Source organism: Poeciliopsis prolifica, unplaced genomic scaffold, assembly GCF_027474105.1.
Source record: "Poeciliopsis prolifica strain line A6 unplaced genomic scaffold, Auburn_PproV2 SCAFFOLD019, whole genome shotgun sequence".
NCBI classification, from domain to species: domain Eukaryota; kingdom Metazoa; phylum Chordata; class Actinopteri; order Cyprinodontiformes; family Poeciliidae; genus Poeciliopsis; species Poeciliopsis prolifica.
Genome location: NW_026562394.1, coordinates 6,935,444 through 6,961,605, shown reverse-complemented (window position 1 = coordinate 6,961,605; position 26,162 = coordinate 6,935,444). Strand labels below are relative to the sequence as shown.

At 40.6% G+C, this 26,162-nt stretch overlaps 2 protein-coding genes and 1 long non-coding RNA gene across 7 annotated transcripts in view; 1 reads left to right on the top strand and 2 right to left on the bottom strand.

Moving 5' to 3' along the window:
* Positions 1-6,809, bottom strand: part of esrra (estrogen-related receptor alpha) — a 13,948-nt gene extending 7,139 nt beyond the window's left edge. For 2 of the 4 annotated variants that reach the window (XR_008606872.1, XM_055043595.1), the window contains exon 1: positions 117-339. Coding sequence is in view for 1 of the 4 variants with exons in the window: in XM_055043595.1 (XP_054899570.1) it covers positions 117-216 (100 nt within the window). In the remaining 3 variants the exon portion in view is untranslated. Of the gene's footprint in view, positions 1-116; positions 340-2,959; positions 3,267-4,298; positions 4,397-6,104 lie in introns of those variants that run through there. The other 2 variants (XM_055043596.1, XM_055043597.1) reach the window with 2 other exon arrangements.
* Positions 6,300-26,162, top strand: LOC129368561 (uncharacterized). 2 transcript variants are annotated; one of them, XR_008606874.1, is made up of 4 exons: positions 6,312-6,389; positions 15,078-15,229; positions 25,517-25,607; positions 25,938-26,162. It is a non-coding gene; the product is annotated as an uncharacterized LOC129368561 (long non-coding RNA). The 2 variants fall into 2 exon arrangements; XR_008606873.1 differs by lacking the exon at positions 15,078-15,229 and having other exon boundaries at positions 6,300-6,389.
* LOC129368558 (potassium channel subfamily K member 4) lies at positions 12,073-23,618 on the bottom strand. The gene is made up of 8 exons (XM_055043594.1): positions 23,531-23,618; positions 18,813-18,933; positions 18,252-18,528; positions 15,299-15,422; positions 15,049-15,209; positions 14,783-14,969; positions 13,577-13,740; positions 12,073-13,257 (listed from the first exon to the last, which is right to left on the bottom strand). Coding segments are annotated over exons 1-8 (1,629 nt in total). The 5' UTR covers positions 23,532-23,618; the 3' UTR covers positions 12,073-12,663.

Below are 26,162 nucleotides of genomic sequence, written 5' to 3'. Positions count from 1 at the left end.
GCCAAAGTAAATACAGGTGCAGAGCACGCTAAACCGCTTTAAAGAGCGTTAAAGCTGACTGAACTTAAGTAGGAAGTTTATCTTTTACCAAAAACAACTTTGAGCTATTTAAATACCTAGTAGTTGAGCTCCAGGTGTGGACGCAATTAACACATCCATCGCTTCCTGTGGTTTAAAATCCTTGTTGCCAGAGAAACCAAGTTCTACGCCTGTCATGATAAACTGTCAAAGAAATGATTGCGATAAACCAGTGTTGTCGTTTTGAGACCATTTTGCTAAAATATAGTGCAACTTCATCCTCTCACAGACCAAGAAGCTCCTCACCATTTTCCTCAGATAAAAGAACAAATGACGGAAAATATGTGTTCTTATAAAAAAAAAAAAAGATGGAAGATCTAGGCTAACGTCACTCTGAACTATGAAAATCCAAGGAGAGAATTAGTGGGAATAAAAATGCTGATTTTTCCTGCAAAACTCTCAAACTGGGACATACCCAACGTGTTTTTTTCCATCTTAAAAATTATAATCAAAGCCATTTAACATTTTGAAATGTGCTTCTGGAGCACCAGCTTATAACATGAGAATGTTGACACTGAACAACTCAGTTATTAATACAATAAATACAGTGTTTTTTTTTTATTATTTCTAACATAAAAGCAATGCCATATCCAAAATTGAATAAACCACAGCAAACACAACACAAATGATCCAAAAATGATCTCCTTGCTGAAAAAGCTAAATAAACTGGCTGAAAACTTCATCTCTGCTAGAGCTCAGTCAATTACAGCCAACCTCAACTCCATATAGTCGAGCGTTTACATCACCCGGGTTTAAGGTTTGACCTCGTATCATAGAGGCGGCAGGAGTTGACAGTAAACAACGTCATGGTAAAGAAGAAGACTGCAGGTTAAAAAAAAAAACTCTCGACACAAACTGTGGTGCTCAACCTGCCTAAATCTAACATGACACCTTGGAGCTCTTTCTTCCTTGCTTATTATTTTTACCTGCCGATCAAAATGTTGCATTTAACACTTTGAGATGAAACTCTAGAGACCTCGGATGATCCCCGCGGTGTGAAGTGTGTCGGCCATGTCTCTGGTCGTTAAAACAGCCAAGGTGACAGAATGAAGGTCACTGTGCTCATAAACACTGGCCACTCCTCCTTCAGATCCAGAGATATGACTTATGTTGGAGTAATGCGGTAAGGGTGCTGCAGTAACCTGCGACTGGGACCAAGGTTGTGTGCAAACCCCAAATTTAAAACAGAAAATTAAGAGGAAAGATAACAAAGCACACCTCTAAGTAGCCAAAAAGTAAAATACTTTACACAGCCTTGATTAATTTTTAATTCATTCAAAATAGTGACCAAATGTGTACTATGGAGAATCTAAGATTGAGTATAAAATCCAGATATTTTTGCAAAATGGAAACCCAACATGAACTTGTGCTTTTAAAATGTAATTCAGCTTCCAGTAAATTAGTTCTGAAGTCTTTCGCAAATAAGCCTAAAAGAAGTCCAAACTCTCTGAAATAGACATTTTAAATACATATATATGAAAATAAAAACACAAGCCAGGTTATTAATGCACTAATTTATCAGACGCCAATCTGTACCTCTTCTGCCTAGAGGCTTCAGATCACTGATGATGACTGACGACGTTCTTGTTCCCAATAAATGAGATGAGCTCAACAGTATCTGTGCAGCCTAAATAACTTAAATCCAGTTAAGACTTGAATGTCACTTTTGAATATTGCTCACTCCTGTTTGAACCCCCAACCATCAGTTATTTCCAGATGAGCACATGACAGCCGACAAATTTATGAAGAGTTGCAAATCTCCAAATTCATTTAGCTGACAAGAACAACCCAACAACAACAGTTTGGGTAGAAACCCGCAATGCTAACATCTAAACTAAACTAAAATAATAATGGGTTCACAGAAAAGTCTAGTTTGTTATCACATTGCATTAAGCCTTTACTCTGTTATCATGTTTAAACTGCCCCAACTGCTTGCAAAAGAGGTCCATTACGCACCGGCATCTACTGACAACATTTAGAGTCTGATATGACTCACATCTCTCCATGCATTTATTTAGTGTGACCCCGGTGTTCTGCACTCCTTTGCACAAACACAGTCCTGATAACACACTGCTGTTCCTAATCCGCTGAATACTTTTTCATTTATTACCCAGGCATAATCTGCTGTTGTGAAGGTGATCAGGGCTGTTCAATACCAGACGAGCAAACTTGAGACTTGCTTAAGGAAGGAAAAATTAGAGAAGCTGCCAGTGACGCAAAGACATTAGGAAAACTGAGTCAATCTCTAAGCAGAGGAGGAGAGGATTTCAGTTGGTGCTAAAACAATCATCTCAAAGCAAGTTTGCTTTGATAAAGTGGATATTACAAACCCACAAGTGCTGGCACACGTTTCTTGGAGTTTGCCCTCTCAGGTTGTGAGAGGTCTGTTTGGCAAGCAGAAAGGGGGTCACAGCAAACCCAGCCTGTTTAAAGTTTAGCTTAGTTGGACTGAGTTATGCAGCAGAGTGAATCCCTTAGTTAACGCCAGCAGACCTTGTGCAAAAATCCACATGATTAAGTAAATCAATTCATCAACCATGTACCACCTCGACATATGCTTTGGCAGAAAACATTGAAGAAATGAAATACATAGATTAATTAAAACATAATTAAATTCGTGTCAAGTTATACACGGGCATAAATTATGTCTTAATAACTTCACCCGACATAGAAAAACGTGCGTTGCGGCGACATAAACCCCTGCAGGCACTTTAGGTGTAGCATTAGCATTAGCTAGCGTCAACATTAGGATGACAGCTGTAGGTTAGCTAGCCTTAGCTAACTAAGCTGGCTAGCTGGTGTTAATCCTGACTGGCCGGCTTCCTTCTCTCCCACTGCGGTTTATTTTTGTCACTCTGCCCGGGACAAGTCGGCGTCTTACCGTGCAGCCGCGGCCACTACAGTGCTTAACGGTTAGCTATGTCCACGGTGGGGCCTCATGGCTGGACAGGAGAATCTGAGAGCAGAGCGCCAAGCCTCTGCTAGCTTGTGTCGGCTGCGTGTGCACATGGGCCGCATTCTGTAACAGCTGCTGTGATCAGAATGGATCTGCTGGGGCTAAACACATTAGATCCAGGAGCAGCTCTGGGAGCTGACAAGAAACTGGTTTTACACCTGAAGTTGATGTCTTTCCAAAGCAGTTAACTCTGGTTAAGACTCTCTTCTGATGTTGGGACTAAAGCAAAAGTTATGATATTGCAGAAATATTCTAATTCCAATTATAAGCAGGGTTCTGTTCAGTTGCATATCTTGTAGTCTTTGTTTTTTTTTAAACAAATAATCCAAAATCTATAACATAATTTAACTTAGCTGAAGATCATTTTCTGAAGATTTATATTAAATCGTAGTTCCACCAAATTTTGATCTCTTAGTTATAAAATTATGAGAGATTGTGATTACTGATCTAAACAAAAATGATTATGAATGGCCTCCTGCTGACAGATATTAATCATTGAAGTAACATAACCACTTCTTTGCACAGAAGATTACTATTATATAATTTGGAAGTATCTTAAATCTGAAGCTGTTGAAGCAAGTTAAAAAAAAGAAAAGAAAAAGATTCTTTATTTTGTACCAGAACAGTACGAACCACCCAAGAGAAATGTACGTTATGGGGATGGGTGAAATGACCATGATTCAACTGTACTATTGAATTGTGGCAAGTAATAATGTTTATCTTAAACATTACTACTTGAAAACAATTTTTTCAAGCAGATATTTTATTGTTATTTTTCCTTTTTTATTTGCTACTTGGACTAATCTTAGACGAAGGACTGTCCTCTCCCTCACAAGCTGATATTTAATCATCACTTGACTTGTTTTTTTAATCAGCAGGGGAATCAAATACCATTCTATACAGTTTATATCATAAACTTTGAAGCAAAAGCCTAAAAGAAAGATCTATTTTGTGGCTTTAATGACTGCAAAAGTGCTTGACAGCGATACAATATTCCACAAATTATTCGACCTGCATGCTGCTTAAAGTGATTTTTGATTTGACATTCAAACCCAACTTCTTCTACTCTTCATACTTTGCTCATTTCTCTTCCGTCTTTAGCTCGAGTGACTACTTTTTGAAAAAAGACGTTAACAATGTCAGTCGAAGGTCCATTGCGGGAGTGAAGAGCGGTGACTCACCCAGACTTCTATAATCCTTATTGCAGCATAGATTTATGGACAAATATTTCATCAACATAAAAGGTAATGTGGGGGCAGCTTACCTGTTTTGTGAACTGGAGCTTGAAACCTATATATTGCTCACTCCTGTTTGGCAGATCGCTGGCTTGTTCTTGCTGCAGGTCTGTAGTTATCAGGACATCTGCAAAGTAAGCAAAGAGCTTCGAGTTTCCCACAAAGCAAGAAAATAGCTATTTAAAAAACCAAACAAACATTAAATTAACTTTTCATTTTTTCACAACTTACAAAAGGCTTACCAATTGATACATCAAGTTAATGTTGGTCAGTTTCTAGTCACAAAATATACCAAGATTTTCAAAATGTTATCCTAGTTTTAAAACTATTTAAGTTGGATTTGTCATAGAGTTTTTGAGGTTTAAATCAACGGTTTACAGCCGTGTAATGTCACCCCTCCCAAACTTGTTGTGTACACTGCTGGTCAGTTGGCTGAAAAAAGCCCACCAAAACTTTCCCACACTTAATCAGAAAGAAAAATTTGACTATTTAGAAATATTTTTAGTAAAATTATTGCTGTCAATAATGTTAAAAAATAAATAAATAAAAATGTGGTATGATTATTCAGAACTGTTGTAACATAATAATTTTCTTATCTTAATCCATACGTTCTATCAGTAGTCTTGGTTTCTCAATCCAAAAACCTGCGTATACTAGCAACAAAACAACTTTCTTTTTAAATATAAATACACCCAGTGTGTCTATGCAGAAATCTTCACTCTACCCTCCCCCTTGAATGCTGCATGACACACTCCAAAGGTCACAGTCACAGGAATGCTTGAAGGACAGACAGAGTAAAGCCAACACCTTGTCCCTCATTCATCTGAAGTCGTCCAGGCAGAAGTTTGGTTACGTCTCTCGGTAAATCTTTACCGAAATTAATTTAGATAGGGTGAATTTTAGCCTGAGAAACAAAGAGAGAATGTGTTCTTGTTCATTTTGAAAAGTAAAATGATCACTTCCATTAAAAAAAAAAAAAGGACAGAATAGATTTAGTTTCTCACCCTCAACTAAATCAAACAGTACTTCTTCCATTGTTATTAGAAACTTGCAAAGTGTTAAATGGCAGTTTTGTTATGGTTGGAGTTATAGACAGTGGGGGGGTGTCCCTGTCAGTGCATCACACAGACTGCACATTCAACTCAGTTTGAGGCTTTCAAATGTGGCGCTCTGTGGAGCCGGAGCGGCACCCCAGTGGTGACCTTGCCTACTGATCTTGGACTGGCGAAAGGTTAATTGCCAAAGTGGATTATGCCTTCAGATCACTGATCCCAATCTTGGTCCAGCAGGCACGGTGACTTACATAGTTCAATGCACTGCAATCGAGATGAATAACTCGATATATATTATTATGGTAAACATATACAGTTCTGGAACTGCTGGATGTTATGAATATTCACGATTTGTGTCATTAGTGAGGAGCTGCAGTGGAAACAGAAGGACAGAAATAACCACAGCACAAAACCAAGCCAAGTCTCTGCATTCTTCGCTTACTGTATGTGTGTGTGCTCATTCATACGATCATTTCGCAGATTCGTAAAGTGTTTTGATGGGAGCTATGGGGTGGTGGGGGGGACGATTAACCATGAGACAGACTGACGGGACAAATGCTTGAATTAGCATGGAGGTGATCACATGAGGGGATTGTAAGACAGACAGACAGACAGGAAGCGCGTGCCGCAAATTATTACACAATTTGTACAACTACTTATTCAGCGAATTGTGCCCCTTGGCCCAATAACCCGAACTTAGAGCTCTGCCAGGCGAGTCGTGCACCACTGAGGAAAAAACACATCAATAATGTGTGGCGCTGGAAGTCTACATGGTATACTTACTGGTGGATGGAGAAGCATCGCGTTGATCCTATTCGGTCTCAAGTCTTTAACGCTGGGAAGTCTGCTGGACTGCTCCGATGGCGCGCGCGCACTCCCTTTGTTCACATCACGTCACCTTTAAGCCGTTTCTCCGCGTGATGAGGCGACAACCAGCAACAACTCCGAACCCCTCCACCCGGCTGTTCGCTCCTGGACACTGGCGTTATCAATTCCCGTTTGGGCTTCTACAACCAGGCTGTCTCAATGTGAACGTCAAGACACGGAGGGGGAAACGGAGAACTTCCGGTAAGAGTTAGCAACAATAAAACAAATGTGACGATAAACTGTTAGCAACAATAACGGTCGGCGACCGCTTCTCTCGGAGCAGTCGACGCTTCGAGGCTACGAGCAACGTTAGGAAATGTTCAGCCCCACGTCAGTGTGTCAGAATGTTTCCAAAAACTTAAAGCCGTCTGCACCCGACTAAATACAGCAAGAAAAACGTCGTTTTACTTCTCGAGCTCCGCTGCCGGACTTCCGCCGCTCCTCGTGCCAGCTTGACGAGCTGATGACGCAGCCTCGGTCTCGTGCTCTTCTCTCCTCCCTCTGCCTCAGTTTGCGTCCGCCGTTTCTCCGTTACGTCCGTCGACACCTCCACCACCGTCATCACCGGCGTTTAAATAAGGGTCTGCAACCCCAAAATAAAATAAATTCAATCCGTTCAGCTTCCGCCGTCACGTTGCCCCGGTAACTAATTCGGAGTTACTTACCAGTCAGTACTTGTAGTGTCAGCTCATGAAACACCCCACTCCAGTTAGGATTACGGATTTACAAATATGTATATGCATATTTTTAATCTTTGGCAGATTACGTGTGTTTATGTTTTGTTTATATAACTGCTTGCAGATGTTTTATTAGGTTATTTTTTGAGATAAAAGTGTTGCAGAGAGCCTGAGCTGCATCTCTTGCGGGACACCACTATGGAAAATGTAGTCATGCTGCTGGTCTTATGGTACTGACAGGAGGCAGCAGCACTCTCCTGGACGGAGTCCAGTGAAGAATGGTTCATAAGTTCACTGAAACCGGGTTAAGCTGGAGAACACTGGGAAATACAACAGGGATGCTCTTTCGCACTGTGATTTCGTTTTGTTTTGTTGTTTGTTTGTTTTTGTTTTCTGTTCAAACTTTGTGGAACATCCGCATCCCATTGCAGCTGGACTCCAGTCTGACTGAAGAAGAGTAAAGTTCCCCAAAAAGAGGGCGTTTAACCTTCAGCGTTCTTAAAGTACGGCTGGAAATAAATGTAATACCGTTCAAACCGGGAGTTGGGTCCGTGCATATAGCTACCCCTCCACTCTTGACACTCCACCATTATCTGCTTCTAAATATAGCACGGTCCCTGTTCGCCTGCGTGGTCGGAACCGACGCGGTCACGCTCGCTCCCAGCCCCCCAGCACCAACCCCCTCTCTTTCGCGCGCGCGCTGTGCGTCGGGAGCTGTTGGATCTTCCATGCGGTCACATGCGCGTGGCGGGCCGGGCTCGCGACTCACTAGAGGGAAAAACTCCCGGTGCTGTCAGCGCGACCTTGAGCAAGGTCACTCACTCTCGGCGCTGCAGACGCTGCAACTCTGCGGGGCTGCATCACAGCCTTCTGCCGCTGCAGAGTCGGCATTACCCCCGGACGAGAACGCCGTCACGCTGAAGAATTCACGGCGCATCCAGCTTTACACGCGTGTTTTAAGGAGTTTTTATTTTATTTTATGATTTACTGCTTCAGTGCGGCTTGTATCCTATGGTGGAGAAGGACTTTATGGTCCGCGCGTGAGGAACGCTTGATGGATGCCAGCTGGGGTCTCAAGGGGGCTCCTTAGCGCGGGGTCATGACCTCAGACAGGTGTAGGCTCATATGGTTTATAAATACCAAGGAGCCATTGTGCCTGTAGTGCACAAGCAAGTAAGGCGCAGTATCAGTGAGTCATAGATTACACAAAACAGTGTTCACCTTTACACCAAACAACCTACTTATTCAAATCATTACACTATATAAAAAATGTGGAGTGTATTAGATATAAGCTAATAAATAGAAATGCATTTTGATAATGCACAGTCTCTAGTGCTCAAAGATGGTGAAATTTGGCTTGAAGTCAATTTGCCCTTCCACCAGTTCGTATCCCCATTTGTACCTTCGTGTTGCCATTCAATGTGGTTCATCATGTGTTTATAGCTTTGATAATTTCTTATCTTGCTCTTATTAGATGTTGTCTGCCATGTTTTCACTTCAACCGTCTGTGCACTCAGAATGTTATTATATGACTCCAGAAATTCATATCTACCATTGTGACTTATTTCATTATTTCACTTCCCATATGACATGGTATGAATGATTATAGCGAAAAGTAAAGAATAACAATAATGATATTTCAACAATAGTGATATTTCAAATGAATTTAAATTAGCTTTTAAATTTAAAGTTATGTATTTCTGTCGTAAAGTGCTAAATGTCAAGATTTACGCAGGCAGAAAGGAACCATGTGTTCACTAGACAAGGAGGAAATGTCCAGATGTCCAGTACAAAGCATTTCAAGGCCGCCGGCACCATTTCCCACCTGAAGAAGTGCGTAGTAAAGGTCTTCAAACCTACAAGTATTTTCATAAAATTACCAATTCTTCTCTTGATATTTCTTTTGCCTTCTTCCCATTAACTGACACACGACAGATTATGACTGCCAGCTGAAACTAAAGTAACTAAGCACATCCCTGTTGGAGGCTATTATTACTTATTATGGTCATAAAACCGCAACTGTTTACAGAAAACAGTCATCGAAGCTGGTTTTAAAAAATGACATATGGTTGGTACAAAATGTCCCTGTTGTTGCCTGAAAGTGTTTTGGTTGTCTGGTACCTAAGCTTTTAGGGTATTATCAAGTCAATAAAGTTAAGAACCCATCACAAGATTTGCTATTGAGCAAGTTTCTGTGTTAGGGAGAGAATTTAAGTTTGCATCCAGCTAAAACTCTTAACACACTAGTGAGTTCGGTTTCTTAAAGCCTCAGATTATCGTTGTGATGAGAAGCGAATCTTAACTGTGTTTGCCAAGAAAAATGTTGACAGTTCACCTTGACAAGGTATATTTAAAAAGTTTTCGCAGTATTTTAGTGAAATTGTGTGCTTTCATCACAAAGCCATTGTTAGTGTTTGCCTTTGATGAGCCAAATGTGCCAAATGATCTTGTAATTAAGTTGGTTTTAGAAGCTGGTTGGTTTAACTTTTAAACTTCGCAGAAGCATCGGTTCAAATCTACCAAAAGAAAATGTACTTACATTTAACCGAGTAGGGTTCGACAGTTTGTTTGATCGCTAAAGAAAGTTGGTCTTGACTGATGGCCAGAAATGAGAAGCCAGAGCAAACCTGGGTCACCAAAAAGGTAGTGCAAGATGAACATGCTTTTTTGTGTGTAAATTTTACTTACTGTATTCAGATTGCATAGGTTAAGTTGTAATAATTACCCATAAGGTCAAGGTCTACCATTGTTTTTCTGAACCAGTATCAGAAATCATGTCCTCAAGTCAAGGGAGTGCTGCGTTGGCAAAATAACTAACTTCTTTGTGGCACAGATGTCTCGTTCTAGATCAGTATTGTGTCATTACTAAAAAAAAAAGAAGTCCTCACCATGGGAACCCTGGATTTATGTTATTGTATCAAAAAGGCTGCGGTTTCTATCTTGTATTATGTGCAGCACTGTAGAGACACCATATTTGGATCTAAATTGGGTACGGATTTTCCCATTGAATTCAGGTCAGGAGTGTGCTTCAGCACTTCAGACACTGCCCACCATTCGTCCTCTAGTGGCAGCAGATGGAGGCTGCGGTGGATGACGTTATAGCAGCTGAGAGTGTGTCCTCCAGTAAAAGGTCACCCACTGCCTGTGTACATCATCTCTGCTTCCTGAATTCCTTGGTTGCACTCCCCAAACGTTTCCTTTTCTTTTAGCAACGTCCTTCAGAGCGGTCTCAGATTTCCAAGGGATACGTTATTATGTGGTTCTTTGGCTTTATGTTTTTATTTGGTAAACCTGAAGCCAGATGGAAAGGTAGGATAATTAAAAATAGCCCCATGCCGAATAATGAAAATTGATGCAAATCCACAATTAGGAAGTAGATTAAAATTTCCCTCCAGCTCCAAAAAGGTATTAAATGTGTTCCTGCATCTTGCCTGCCATCTGCTGGTTGCCTTAACATAAAAGTCAGCAGTTTTTGTCTTCAACAAGCAATTGTGTAAAACGGTTTTGACAAGCATCTCGCTGTTTTTCTAATTGAAAATAACTAATAGATAAGAGATCTGCAGCCACGGCAGCATTTTTTCTGCCGTGCCGGTTTCAGACTGACTAAAGCTAGAGTTTCCAGCAGAGTATCACTTACTGGGATCACCTGAAAAGCATCAATGCAGGTTAAAACGGCTGAGCAGACGACTGCAGGAGTATCACACTGTACCTCCACGGGATAGAATGTCCTCTTTTGAAATTTGGCACCATATTCCTGACCTGGTCTTGAAATGTTAAAAAGTTTTGCAATGTTTAAAATATTCCAACCCATTTCAGAAACTATAGAGGTCATAATACAGTCTGACCAAACCTATTAACATTGACAAAAAATATATATATTTTAATTTGAAAAGTGAGATTACTGTTCACTCTAGAAAACATGACATGCCATTATCGTTTTTTTCTTCTGGATCCTCTCCTGTCTAATACTTTTAATATATTTTAGTTCATTTTATTATGTATGGCATTTGGTCCTGTATTATATTTTAAAGTGCTTTTAAAAGGCTGGACTGGATTGGAAACTGGAAAAATTCCAACATCATTTTATGGGAATTTATGATAGACAAGGACAAGGTACCATATATTTGTATAAAGTGGAAGCCGTGTAATATATGGTTGCTGAAATTACAGCTTCAAGACTTTAAAGCTATGTCTGTAACAACTTTGCACTTCTAAACACAGCATCTCTCTCTGTTGCAAAATAACTTCAGTTTGTTTGCAATTGTGCAAGTCAAATTTGCTAAGGTGAATTCTGGACATTTTCCTTAACCACAGCTAAAATGTGTTAAGTGGCAACGACTGTCTCAAGAAACATAATTTGCCAGACTGACTTTAGGAAAGCTTCTGTAAACAGTCATTTCAGATCTTGTTGGAAATTAAGTTTGATTTAATAGTACTTCATGTAACTCGGTTTGTAATTTTGGTTGGCTTGAGTACATCAAATTGGATGTATCACATTTGGGAGTAATTATGGACTCCGATTTTAAATTTAATAAACAGATCCGCTCTGCTGATCAAAAAATAAAGTTTCTTCAAGTTCTGACAAACACTTTGTTCAGGCATGACTTGGAGAAAATAATAGGCACCTCAATCCCAACATGTCTCGACAACTGCAACGAACTTCACGCTGGTGTCAGTCAACAATCTTTTTCACATCTGCGGCTTGTTTAAAATGATCCTGTCTTAATTTGTACCCAGACGAGAGCACATTTAATTTGCTTTCAGTTGCCACAAAAGCTAGGTCGAACCTTGGTGGAGATGAAGGTTTTCCTGTTGTGCTCTCTCAAACTGTGGATTACGTTGCCTTTTAAATGTTCAAGACAAATTTTTCTCCTATTTTTAAAGTCTCTTTTAAAGCCATTGTGTATCAGTAGTATTTGGCCTGGTGTGAGTTGACATGCTCCTTGCAGTCAGAATCAGAATCAGATTTACTGACCAAGATGTGCACAAACAACAAATTGGGCCTCGATATTATTGCTCTCACAACGAACAGGCAGAAGACCATTGGAGATAAGCACCAGGAAGTGTAAACAAGGGATAAATGAGTAAAAATGTAAAGGTGTATCAACTCTTATGCAAGGCTCTGTTTTTTTGGAAAAAATTGTCATTGTTTTTTTTTTATTTTTGTTTAGTTTTTTTTGTATCAAGCAGAATGTGTAAGGGTTTTGGTGGAAGTCTGAGAAATAGAACAGTACAACAACAATTTCTTTTTGAAAAGTTCTTTAATGCACTTATGCAGAATAGTAGCACTGATGAATCTGACCATCAAAAATGCAAATGGATGGCTATGCATATTATTTTTTACAAACTCGATACTATCAAAAAGTAAACCTGTTTGATTGTTGGCAGGATTCAAGGATAATGCACTCAGGTAACAGCAACATTTCTTTAAATTGAGTTTCACACTGCTGCATCAAGTTTCTGACATCACAAGTCTGGTTGCGGTACCCGGATTATGAAAAAAAAAAGTTTCATTTTGACACAGTGGTGATAAGTGCAACACCATTTTAGGCCAGTAGAGAGCAGTAGCTCCTCACAAAGTCGTAGAACCTATGGCATCTTAAATCTTTTCATTTGCTGCATATGCACTCACATGCAAAGAGAAAAGTTATATGGCAAACCACACGAAGGTTTATAAGGCATCAGCATTGTCTTAATTTTAACTGACAGTATATAGGCAGCATTTACACAGAAAGGAACTGCTGGACTGAGACCTCCACTGTCAGCAGTGGGTAGGGTCTCATGAGGTGTTAGTGCTCTCAGTCCAGAGGCTTTTTTGGAAGTTCTGGGACAGGTGTTGTGTTTCCATTGGGTTGCCTTTTATTATTGTTGGAGTAGTTGGTTTTAGAGCTTCTTCTATTGGTCGGCCGCCTATGGCGTCTCCTCTTTGCCTGACGGGAGTTGGGTTGTTTTGATTCTTTTTCCGATTCTAGTTGTACTTTGCCACTCTGAGCGTCCGAGGACTCATCAATGAAGGCAAGGTTCTCCGCCAAGTAGTCCAGAGGCTGCGGCTGGACACGGTCTGGAGGAGCCTCCATTGCTGGAACCCGGTCGGTCTGCGTGGCCTGAGAGTCTGTTTCTGATTCTGATCCGGATTCTGATTCAGAAGACGAATAGGAAGAAGAGTAAGATCCAGATTCGGTCTGACTCTGGTTTTGCTCTTGTTTTTCTCCTGGTGCTCCGTTGGCCGACTGGTTGTGACCGTGACTGTGACTGTGACCATGGCTGCGATGGCGGCGCTTTCGCCGGCGACGCTTGAAAGGGTCCTCTAAATTTCCTGGAATACGAAAGTCCACAGACATGTTCTGGATGTTCTGGGTCCAGTCTGTGGCATGGGCTCTCAGTTCCTCCATCTAAAATAGAAACACAACATCTGTACGAAATATCTCAACATTTTTACACTCTACTTTTAAAAAACTAGCCCTTATGTTTTAGTTATTTTATGCTTTAGATGCATAACAGTCTCTTCAAAGCCAAAACACGCTTGTAATGATATTGGTAATGGTCACTCAAGACTTTGAAGCTGATGTAGCTCATGGTAGTCCATATAGTAGGTGGAAAGAGACCCAAGAAACACTTGAAACCATTCACCATCATCTACCATAGTACCTTCCCTCATTAAAATAAATGTTGATGTACAGACAGCAGGAAAAATACAGAGAAAGGAAGTACCTCAGCCCTGGTCTTCTTTGATAGAACCCGGAGCCAGTTACCGATCATTGTCAGGACGGAAGCAAAGTATGCAAGACCCAGGAGGATCCAAAACCACACCAAAGGCTTATACCAGTACTCTGGCAAAAGGTTCTCTCCTATGTGGGTCATAAATTCACCTTCCCCTTTGATATAAATACAAAGTATACAAATGTTAATGAAGTAAATCAATCAATCCATCCATCCATCCATCCGTCCGTCCGTCCGTCCATCCATCCATCCATCCATCCATCCATCCATCCATATGAGGAGACAAAGTAATCAATAATTCATCCCTCGCACAAAATATTTGAATAATTAATGGTGCTGTCTATGCATAAGAGAACTTAATGCATTGTAACTGACATGTATTTATGGATGACTAATTAAGTCACATTGCTACTTGTCTAGAGATCAATAATTTCATCAAAATCATCAAAAACATATCAAAAATGGTCAAACGGTTCTGTTCACTTGAGTTCCTTTGCAGTCTGACATTACATCAAAGAAAGTATGTGCAATTTTAGAACCGTTAGGATTAACATTTCTTTTTGCCAAATACCAGAATAATGAACAAGACCTTTTTTTAAACTTTTGGAATAATTTTAAACTCTCTTCAAATTCAGAAGTTTACATATGTCTCCTTAGCATTTGGATGAAAGGTCTTCAAACTATATCATTGGAGTTTATGATTTTGGGCATGCTACAAGCTTTCCACAGTAGTTTGTTGTAATTTTGGCCGATTCTTCTTGACAGAACTGGCATAACAGAGTCGGGATTGTAGACTGCCTTCCAAATTTGAAACAAAAATGTCAGTATGCATGGGAAAATTTTCTAACTGGAAGAAATGCTTTAGCTTCCTGGCTCATGTCTTGTGATGTTGCTTTAATATTTCCATAAAAATGGTTCAATGGCCAAATTAAAGACATATATCAAAGCATATTGGAGCATCTTTTGGGGAAAAGTGCTGCTTTGGGAGAAAATGCACTAGGAAAGCGACTCAGTCATCCAAGACATGACAGTCCTAATTACTTAAATGGCAGGCAAATAAAAAAGCATGTTGAAAGAAAGAGAAGAGATGTTGAAAAAAAGAAGCAAAAGACCCAAACAAACAAGTGAATAAGTCCAGTTTCCTACTACTTAAGAGTACTGTAAGGTATGCCAGGTAAGTCAGAACTGTTTATTTACCTGCAACATAGTCACCAAAGCCCACTGTGGTCAGTGTGATAACCACAAAGTAAGCAGATTCCAGAAGGGACCAGTTTTCCACTTCTTGAAAAACCAATGTGGGTACAGCAAGAAAAAGCAAGCAACCCAGCAGGATGGACAGGACTGCTGAGATCACACGCACAATAGTGGGACTGACGCGCCACTTCTATCAACAAAGTGAGATAACATAGTATAAGAAAAACTTGAAATGAAAGGAAGTGTTTTAAATACTGAGAGCTTCTGACCAGGAAGAGTTTCTCTATTTTGGCAACAGTGTTCCTCAGCCCAGTACCGAGATGGTCACCAACCCCAGCAAGCAGGATGCCGAACATTGGGATTCCCACGAGGGCGAAACAGATGCAAAAGAGCTTCCCTCCATCTGACTTAGGGGAGATGTTTCCGTAGCCTGTACATGTCATGACAGAGGTGAGGAAGCAGCTTATTTAAGTCAACACAGTTATATAAAACATGGTGCATTCTTCAGCAGACACCTACCAATGGTAGTCATTATCGTTCCTGAGAAAAAAAGAGCACTGGCCATATCCCAGTTCGTGGCAAAAGTTTTATTGAGTATAGCAGCTTCAGCATCCACTCCTGAACCTACAGCCTCAAGCACTTTCTGAGAAGGGACAAAGCACAAGAGTTTAGAAAGGTAAAGGAGCTTTGAAATATGGAATGTTAATATAAAGAAGGTCTGTAAACTAGAACTATAATGGCTCACCAATAAAAACCTAACCAACAGCAGCTCTAATGATCTTAATTGTCAATTAAGATTTATGTTCTGTATTGCTTTCTGCTCCTACTCAAACAAAAATATCCACTCAGCAGTCATACAGATTTTACTGTCATATCTAATAAGTTGGAAGATCTTAATTGCACCGGAGAGTGACTGTTTGATCGTATCTCCTGGAGTGATGTTTAATGCCTCAAGGGCAGCTTCAAAACTATCACATCCATCTATTCGTAAGAGTTCACATGAATGAGGTATGGCTGGTTGTGGGAAAACACAACATTAAAAACAGTCTTGATTGCAATCACAGCAGCAGATGTGTTCAAAAGTATCTTTTCGCCTCACCAGACACACAAACCCATTTAACATCCACTCACTGTTCCAAGATTTTCTACTTATAACTTTGTGGCTTTAGGCCGAGGACATACTAGAGCAAAACTTTGACTAAAGCAAAGAGTTGTTTAGCATCCAACATGAAACCTGACACACAATACCAACGTGGGGCAGGGGTCGACATCTGAGGAATAACTGCGAGGGCAGCCAACAAAACCATAAATAAGAGGACAGCAGTTCTTATGTAAGCTGTCATTACCCGCGTAGTCCTGTTGAATAACTATTCGAGATTTCTTCATATGGTCTGTGAATGCATGTTGGAAATGGTGATAATAAAATAATTCTATTTTGTCACACTTAGTTATATATTATTTGATAATGTCAGTATATCTAATTATAGCAGCAGAGTAAAAATGTTAAATTAAAAATTAAGTAGGGTGACTTCTACTAACATGGCATAAATCTTTGCCTATTGAACTGGACCTTTCAAGGTCGTTATCAAGCTGATTTTCTGAAGAGATATGCAAACACAGCTTTTCCTTGATTTTTTTTCTATTCTTCCTCTTTTTCTCTCTTCCTGAACAATAAGTTCTTTTTTTTTTTTTTTTTTTTTTTTTTGCGACATTGTTTTGCTTGCTTATCTTCCACTGGTGCTTTGGAGGTTTGAAATGCACAGCAGCTCACACTGACCGACCGCGGCCACCAGAGGGAACCCAAGAGCACTTTATTTTAACTGTTTGCTCATATGAAGAACAACTTTATAATAAAATTGCTAATAATAATAATAATAATTAGACTTTGATTTTATGTTTCTTTCAATGTACTGATATTTTAAATATAAACATATTTTGAAATAAAGTAATCTGCATCACGGTTAATGCATGGTCAGTGTAAAAAAAAAAAAACCCAGAAAAAATTGTTTATTTTCTAATCATATTTCACATTGTATGATTTGTTGTTGTTATTTTTTTCTTAAGGCTTTTTTCGGGAATGGGGAAAGTGCGGCATATCTCAATTTCCCTCGAGACACGGACATCTTCTGTTAGACTTCATACTTCTTTATTCATCTGACCTCTCTCTAAAATACTTTACAAATGTCTTACTTCTCCTTCGTTCTTTGGTCGCATTAACCTTTTCGCAAATGTCAGCTATTGCACGTATAGATAGCATCGCGAGCTAAAACAGTCATTTACGATGTTCTCTCTGAAGCAAGGACAGACATCTTTGGATCACTACCCGGTGGCCAAACCAGCAGTGTAAATTCTCCGCCTATGCGTGTATCAACTTTCCTGTGCTTAGACGCACCCTGCAGCAAAACCAACATCACATAGCTGCTCAGATCCCACCTGTTATCTCATAGAGCTTTGGAGGAACGCTGCACCACTACACAGAGATGGGTCTCTATAGAGCCATAACACCTAGACGCAGTACTCCAGTGAGTAAACAACATCTGCAATATGTAAAAAACATATTTTGTCTGGAATCCTCTTCAGGTGACCATCAAATGTATGTCTCGGTATTAGTTGGCCATTCCAAAATGCTGGACTTTCACTCGTGAGGTCCATCTATTGTTGATTTAATGTATGTTTAGACTCAATGTGATGCTAAAAATTAGAATCTCTCCTCAGCTTCTGCTTTCCACTCTGCACAAACACAAAATCCTAACTTGTAAGTAAATAAGAAAGCCAAAAATGCCTTAATATTGATGAAAGAGTAGAACCGGTAGTAATAAAAGAAGTAATCAGCCAGAGAAAAAATATTATTTCTTATTATGGCTTGTAATTACACCTGCTTATTGTTCCAGGACAGTGACGCACGAATCCCAATCACCAGTGGTGAAGTTTGTCAATCACAGGTCAACACAGGGGAGACAACCATACCTGCACTCACATGCTGTATAAATAATACTGTGGAACCTTTTCTATCCTGCTCCTGACTGACACCTTTATGCATTGATAATTCATTTTATTCACTGATTCTTTTTTGCAAAGAAATATTCCAAATTAATTTCACATGTAGCTGTATTTAAGTTGGACGATTTAAGCAAGCGGCAGATACAGCTAAAAGTTTGACAGTGCCACAAAAAAAAAATATATATATATATTTTTATTTAAAATAGAGAATATTTATGATGATAAGTATAATTTTTCTTAAGATAACAAAACTGAATTTTATGCAAACCCAACACATCCTAAAACTGAGTTTAAGGGATAACAAAGCTAATTACTACTGCTGTAAATAACAATAAAATAAGACTGAAACAGAAGCAGTCGTGACACGGACGCGACGTCCCACGATTTGTACAAAAACAGGTTCAAAACGCAAAGTTATTTCGGGATAAAATGACAGAACAACTGGTTCCCGCCTCGCCGGGTCCAGCTTTACCTGAATGTAGTCGTGGAGGGCGTACAGGTCAACGCAGGAGTTGTTGAACAGGAAACCCCGGGTTTGGTCCATCAGCACCGCATGCTCTTTTTCCTCCAGCGGAGCCTCCAGGGCGCGGAACACCAGCGCTCCCATCACCAAGTAAAGGAGCACCACGGCGAAGATCAACAGCAGGGTGGAGCAGCGCATGGCTGCGCCGCCGCTCAGTCCAAACTCAGCCTGGTGCCTCTCTCTGCCACCCTCAGCTCTGACGGGGCCTCGATCCCAGCTGCTGCAGCTGAAACATCAGCAACCGCAGAAGTACACGGATGTTATTCTGACCACACAGCGTCTGAAAGTGGCTCCTGACTGCACACACGCCTGCAGCACACAGTCCAGTTACATCAGCTGCGCCAGGCATTAAATCAACTCGGGCTTTACTGTACCGCTGACACACATGAAGATGGGGGGGAAAACCTGTCATCTGGCCTGTACTGGTGACACTGAACAGAGACCATTGTGTGTCTGTCTATAAAAAGTCCATGATGCGTGTCCTGAACGCAACAGACGGGTCCAACTCACCTGCCAGCCCTCTTTATCTGCCTGCGCCTGCACTCCTTTTTGGCATCGGCTCTAATGATGTTGTCCCTGGACCCGTAGTCGATGGGGAACCCATCACCGTCGCACTCCAAGGAAGGGGACACTGCATGGGGAAAGGCACATTCAGACCTTGATGTCACCACTCAAACCAGACTTTCCCCATCTCTACAACTAGTGGTAAAGTGAAGCGAGGTGGAGCTTTTTGTTGTTGGTGGTGGGGGGGATCTGACTCTTTATCATCAGCTGGAGGAGAGAGATGTGAAAGAATAGGTTGGGTGGGATGACGCTGATCGCTGCTGGCTCAGATCAACATGGCACTCTACTTTATTAAACCCCAAAACAAGAGTATGTGTGACTCTGCACAAGTCCACCTTGGTCAAAACGACAGAGCTCCCCACCAGCCGCTAAACATCATCAGAAGCTCAGATGCTGAGTAAAATTTGAGATGCTCTTAACTTGGTTATCGTCCCGAAGGGCTTGGGTTACAAGTTGCCATCCTAATAGCAGTGGACTGCATGCTGGCGGGGCAGCATAAAGGAGCACTACAGTTCCCTGAAGTTCAGAGATTGTAGCTCTTTAGTCAGCAGATCTATTCTGGTCTGCATCCAAAAACTTGGAGCAGTAAACTGCCACACAGTGACAGCCTAACAGACGTGCACTCTATCCAGTTTTACAACTGCCGGGAAAGCACAGAGGAACGGCCCACTTGCAAACAGGAGCACATCTCAGTCACATATACATATATAGGTGTATATATATTTAGGAAACCTTCCTAAATCTCCATGATAACGCCGGCGCACAGTGCTGGTGTCATCACTAAATACTTTTCCGCAGCACATTTGGAGACGAAATTGAAACTTTTACGCGCTTAACCCGAGCTCCTCTGTGACCAATCGATGTGAAACTGCCAAGCGAATAAACGCCTCAGATTGCTCAGCAGCTGCGAGACACTGGACAGGAGGAAAGTGTAACATGCACTGCGTTAAGTGCCAACAGGGCTGCTGCTGCTGCTGCAGCTGCAGCTCAAGCGCAGCCCCGCATAATAACGATCCGCCTTTATTGCCACTCGGGAGTCCCATTCGAGTCCATAAGTTTTCGGCCTGACAGATGCTGCGGACGCTTGGAGGGACGTGCGCTTACCTCAGACCCGGAGGATGCTCAGGAATCCAACAGGAGGCGCGGCGGCAGCGATGCTGGGGCGGGGAGGGGAGGGGAGGGTTGCGGTGGGGTGGGGCGGTGGGGGGGTGGGTGCGTCCCGTGGAGTTCAAACAGCCGCATGCAGACAAGTGTGTGTGAGAACAGGAGCGCGGTCGGGTTGTGCTGAGCACACCAGAGAAGGGGGGGGGGGGAGAAAAGTGCTCAATCAAACAGACTTTACGCACAGAGCGAGAGAAGCAAAGAGAGAGCTGGGATGGAGATTTGACTGTGTAAGTCAGACAGTTTTTTTTTTTTTTTTTTTTTTAGGAAAGATTTACTGAATTACTTGCTTCATTATTGTGTAATTCGTGTTTTACTTTGAAAACCCAGCAGTGAGTGGAGTCGTACTATATATCAAGTTGGTCCATCAGTGCTGCATTTATTTATTAGCTCACATAAATCCTATTTAGTCTTTCACTTGTTTATTTACCTATGTGTAAGCCTTAGGATTTTGTTTTTTTGAGCTCCTGTGCTTGAGCCCAGTCAGGCCTGGCCAACATACACATGCTTACATTGGTTACTATTTCTGGCTCATCTGCATCAACCTAGAGTTTCATTCTGCTCTTTGATAGCTGGCACTGCACCACAGGCAGAGGAAACTGGAGTCACACAAACAGGGAAAGTCTTTAAACTCACTGACCCTTCAGTCTCCCACAATAAATCCAGAAAGTGAATTGTGTTCTGTTGAGTTTTAAGGCAGCACACCAACATCAGGTTGAGCTGTCAAAGGAATTCTAGTTCAGTTCAATTCAGTAAGAATTTATTTTTGCCCAAAGGGAAATGAAATGTTGTGTCTCATATCTTTGATTATTTTCCAAAGAGTCCAAAGGTGTTGCTGTGGGCGGCAGCACTGCTAATCCCCCTCATTTGCTTTTGCTGCTACTCTTTAAATCCATCTGGCCATATGGTTTACTTTTTTTTTCTTCTTTGGGCTGCAAACCTTTGAGGTAGTTTTCTACCAGCTGTTTGATATCTAAAGGATGATTTTTAAAAAATGTATATATATTTTTTTTTTGCATGTTCTTTCCAAAGCAGCTCAGGCTCCGTGTGAGTTGACGCAAAGTATCAGTGGACACCAACTTTCGAATCATGCCACAGCTTCTCTGCCTGACTTCGGACCGGGTCATCCGGTCCAAAATTTTGGGTGGAAACTTAATTACAATTCACAAGCAGCTCAAGTTCTGCAATGGACCAGCGGCGTGTTCGATAATGGATGGAAATGGCCTAAAATTTGGTGTGATAGTCAAACAGTTGATGCGGAAACTCAGCATGAAAACATCCGGGGGCGTGATTTCAAGCGATGCTTTGTCTTTACAAAGATAACAAATTCAAATCTTAAAAAAGAAAAAAAAACCTCCAAGCTTTTGCTTTCCATTCAGTTTATTATTAAAAGAGGGCCACAAACATACACAGTGACTTTAAAAAAAAAATGCTCTTAACTTTTGGCTAAATACTTTAGGAGTGAGACATATCCTGTGTCCAGTTCTTATTTGTGAAAACACACACACACACACACGCACGCACACGCACACACACACACACACACACACACACACACACACACACACACACACGCACACACACGCACACACACACACACACAGACAAAATAAAAGAATCTAGAAGATTAACCTGACAAATATGGAACATAATTTGCAATTAAATTAAAATATTGTGTATTTAGTGTATATGATATCTTTATATCTGAAAACCTGAATGATTTATTTCTTCACTCTTGCCATTTCAGATGTTTTTTTTTAGCTGAATCCTGATGCATTATGCATTATTTTCCAGCATGAACTACTTTTATTTTAACTTTAAATTAGGTTGGAAAAAGCTTCAGCGTTTTTCTGTTGTTTTTTTTTCTTCTTCATGCTTTAAACATTTTTTGACATGATCTCAACCAAAATTTTTCTCAAACTGTTTTAATTCTGTTTAATATATATATATATAAAATATGAACTGTTAGCCTCCCACAAGCTGAATCTGTTTCTCTGTCTGGCTCCTGAGTGTCTGTCTGCATTCATCACCTCCCACTGGTGTCAGATGGTTCCCTTATGGTGCGTGATCAGATCAGACTGGCGCTACAATGACTTTAAAAATAAAAGCAACAATACGTGTGTCGGCGTGTGTACTTTGTCTCTATGACAATTGTTTTTCAGTGCGGCTTTCCGTCGCATCAGATAACATGCTCTCCGTAATCAGAGCGGTTATCACCCTAAACACCAGTTACTATGCCACCAACACCTCTGCAGCTGTCGCGCAGCAGTCAGGCTCGTTCGCTCTCATCAGTGTCTCCCGTTTCTGCCGGGCAAATATAGCCTATACAATTTTTATGTGAAATCCGCGAGCTGCAGTGAAAGGCGGCCCCGCAAAGAGCCGATCACCAATGCGCGTCACACTGTTTTGACGTTCACCTCAGTTTGAAAACCTGTCACAACGCGCACCGAATCGATTAATTGGTCGTTTCTATTTGCATGCTTGTTTGCCTGTAATCTTTCAAGCAAATGCTGCGATTTGAAAAAAGTTCCGGAAATCATTTGGGACTTTTGTTTCTCTGTCTGAGTCTAATGATTAATATGTTTTGTGAAGTGATTTTTTTCTTACATTTTGTATCTTTTCTTTTTTTTTTTTTTTTTTATTTAGATATTTTAAATGTCTTCCAGTTAGTGTTGCTGAGAGTGGGCGCTTTCAATACTACATCATCTGAAGATATCGTCAAAACGACAATATTATCGTTGATCGCAACGATTTCTGGGACAATCTATCGGTCGAAACCGGTTTCAGTGACAAGCCTGCGCTGTGTTTCCTTAGATCACATTAAATCAAAACACATCGAAGCCCGTCACCGTGTACATTTCGCCACACACCCCTCTATAAATTCAGTATTAAATGAATTTCCGCAGCAGTCCTTGTGAAAGCGCTGCGTCATGGATCGCGGCTCGGCTCCGGGGTCGCCGAGTTCGCAACGCGACACTGAAAGCCGATTGATCACCAGAAAGCGCTAAACTGCGAGTTTCTCTACGACTGTTATTGTCAAAGCAACATCAAGTACAACAAGTCGAGACGGACCCGACTTCAACGTCTTCATCTTTTCCTGCAAATGCGGGAAAGGGGAAAAAAAACCTCCTCTGGGGGTCTGGACTTGCTGAGAGGCAGAATTGGATTTATTTTATGCGCTGCACCTAATAAACTGTTAAATACGTTTAGCCGCTTCAGATTCAATCTGCGTGAGAGCTTCCGTCTGTCCGACCTGAACTCTGTCCAACTGCAGTGAAAGAGGCGCAAAGAGGTTTGCTTTGGATGCAGAAATGACTTCATGTGAGAGAGAAAGAGAGACAGAAGAAAAAGTTTGACAAAACCTTCAGAGAATTATTCTGCAAAATAAAATAAAATAAAAAAGTCATTTCTTTTCCCGGTTCAATCATTCACGTCAAGTCACACAAACAGTCAAACAACCCCCAACAAAAAAAAAAAATTAAATACATTGAAATTCCTCTTACTTCTTGTGCATCAGCGTCAACTCCAGATGCTTCTGCAGTTCAGTGCTTCGCTTTGTTCCTTGCAGCCAGATGAGCAACCAAACATCTGCAAGACCCACACTGGAGCAAAAGTTCGCTCAGACTGATTGACCTGACGACAGACGCGCTCATAATTACCGTAGACATGAAAAGGACTGCAATAAAAATAAAAAAAAGACCAACCCCAGCAGCAGACAGAGAGAGGAGAGCTGCGTAGCTATTATGAGCACTTTATTTTCAATTAAGGCCTCGTGCCTCCACAGCGAGCTCACTTTCTGACAGATTTGATGATGCGGGGACTTTCTCTCGACGGCAAACTGCGTGGTCAGCAAACGTCCTTCGGTCATTGGAGGGAAGACGCGCTCGTTGTCGGAAACATGAAAGAAAGAAAGGACGGGAAAAAGAAGGGATTGCAACTGTACCTGACTTTATAGGCGTTTGTCCTTTTAATCTTGTAAAATGTGAATAAATAATTGTCCAGTACTTGGTTAATAAATGATTCAGCGGAGCCTCATGACCTTACACCAGCAGTAAGCATGCAGGGTTTCCCCCACTGTATTATAAGCCTGGCGGGTCACCAGGCTACTTGTGCCCCGCCAGGCTAAGCATTGCCTATTTATTTAAGTTTTTTGTTGTTGTTTTGTTTGCATTTTAACTTTATCGATGATGTCCAGGTATTAGTCTTCAAATCTTCTAATAAAGCGTGACTATCAAGTAATATTTCCTGTCCACTTCAAACGTTTTTTAACTCAGAAACATGACGGGTCAGGCTCAGCAAGTTTTCTGGGGAAAACCTGACAACAATGGGATCACGTCTTTTTGCCAAACAGCAGCAGCTGTAGGCCTGAATCTTTGATGGAAATAGCTCCTTTTAAATCCACGAGCTAGAACAGACTAGTTGTTTTCCTCTGAAGCATCGACATCTTTTAATTATTTGCTTATTCATCGCATACATATTTAATCTAAGTGCTCACAGCACTGGGAGGGATCCAGAAACGCAGCACAAAGCCGTTTCACTGAGCAAAGAGCAGCTTTTTGTTTTTGTTCAGAAATGTTGCCCCTCTTTCCCCAAATTACTACTTATCCCGAAAAACACATTCATAAGTTAATGTCTTTTTATTACGTGCATGAATCGTGAATATGAAAAAATGATTTTGACTAATCAGACCAGGACCTTCCATAACGGATGTGAATCACTGGATGGAATGGTAATCAATAAAATGATGTCTATAAATGCAGGTTACATAACAAATCCAAGTTTTAGAAGTTTTTTTGTTGCTTTTTTTCCTGGAATAATTATATTGAATTTTTATAAAAGAATCAGTAATGTTTGAAATCAAGTTTTTATGTCATTAGGTTTGGAACTTTTTTTTTACACAATTTTTCTGAAAATGTCAAAATTCCAAAGAAAAAAACCCCCAAAAAATATAATAAAAGGAAAAATAAATACAAAATACAATAAATTTTCTATAGTAGATATAAATAGAAAAGAAAGTAACTTTTTTTCAGAAAATCATGGAACTTTCTATGTTTTTTTCTGGATTGAGGAAAAAAAAATTCTCTTCAGTTTGCAGACTTCTGAGTATTTGATCTGGTTAAACACTCTACACCTTTAAATCCCGTTAACATTGGACTTTTCTTTACAATAATGACGATACCAAACGTCCGACCACGTTGTCTGAAATATCCGCCAGCTTGGATTCAAATCGGTGTAGCGGCCTTCGCATCCCCATATTTTGAAGCAAATTCATTCATTTCTATCGGTAAAATGCCACGAAACTCAAAGTTTAGTCAGGTGAGCTGATGTGCAAAAATAAACTTATGCGTCATTACTAACTGAAATGACAAGTCTGACCTCCTTTCCCCATTTTTACTCATCATCCGACAAAGCAGCTGCACAGTAAAGCCAAACCTTGGAAGCTGTGTGCCTTCGACACGTCCTGTTACACCTTTTATTGATCTGCCCAGGAATCTACATCACACTTTAATCCAATGCCTGGAGAAAGCTTCCAGACACAGAAAGGAATCAGAATGAGGAAGGAAGGAGCGCTCTGCACGGGTGAGAAGTTTTAAATTTCCTTCGATCATCGTGACTCTGATTGAGATTTACTCTTGGTCTCACATTTTATGGATCATTACTGTGTCCTTTAGAAATACTATTCTGGATTTTATCCATAATCATGACTCCACACATATGAAGGCACTTTTCTTTTTTTTGTCCCCTGAAAAATGAGATTTTTCTCCTCATAATGTATAACTAAAGACTCCAAAAGGATCTGCCATCTTCTCTAATGAATAAAAACGTTGAGTAATCATAAACACAATGCAAAATTAACTGAAATGTCTGCAAATGTCCTTTAAATCTTGACTCTTTGTTCCATCTTAACAGAATGACGGCGTCGCTGTATCCTACGTGCACAAAGGAGCGAAATCACAGCTCCTTCCTTCCAGCTGCTCAAACTTTGGCCATCGTTCTTCCCAGAAAAATGGAGCTGCAGAGCATTTTATTATTATTCTGTATTTTTGTGTGAACCTCCACGCTTCAACTTGCCTGTCGCTTTAAACCTGCATTTTTCCACTGAGGGACAATTAAACATTTCTACTCAAATTTCAA

What these genes read in the sequence shown, in the direction of transcription:
- LOC129368558 (XM_055043594.1), bottom strand. An exon ending in CAGATAAAGAGGGCTGGCAG is followed by an intron (nt 18,529 to 18,812) that starts GTGAGTTGGACC and finishes CTGATGTTTCAG; the next exon opens with CTGCAGCAGCTGGGATCGAG. An exon ending in AAATAGAGAAACTCTTCCTG is followed by an intron (nt 14,970 to 15,048) that starts GTCAGAAGCTCT and finishes CTTTGTTGATAG; the next exon opens with AAGTGGCGCGTCAGTCCCAC.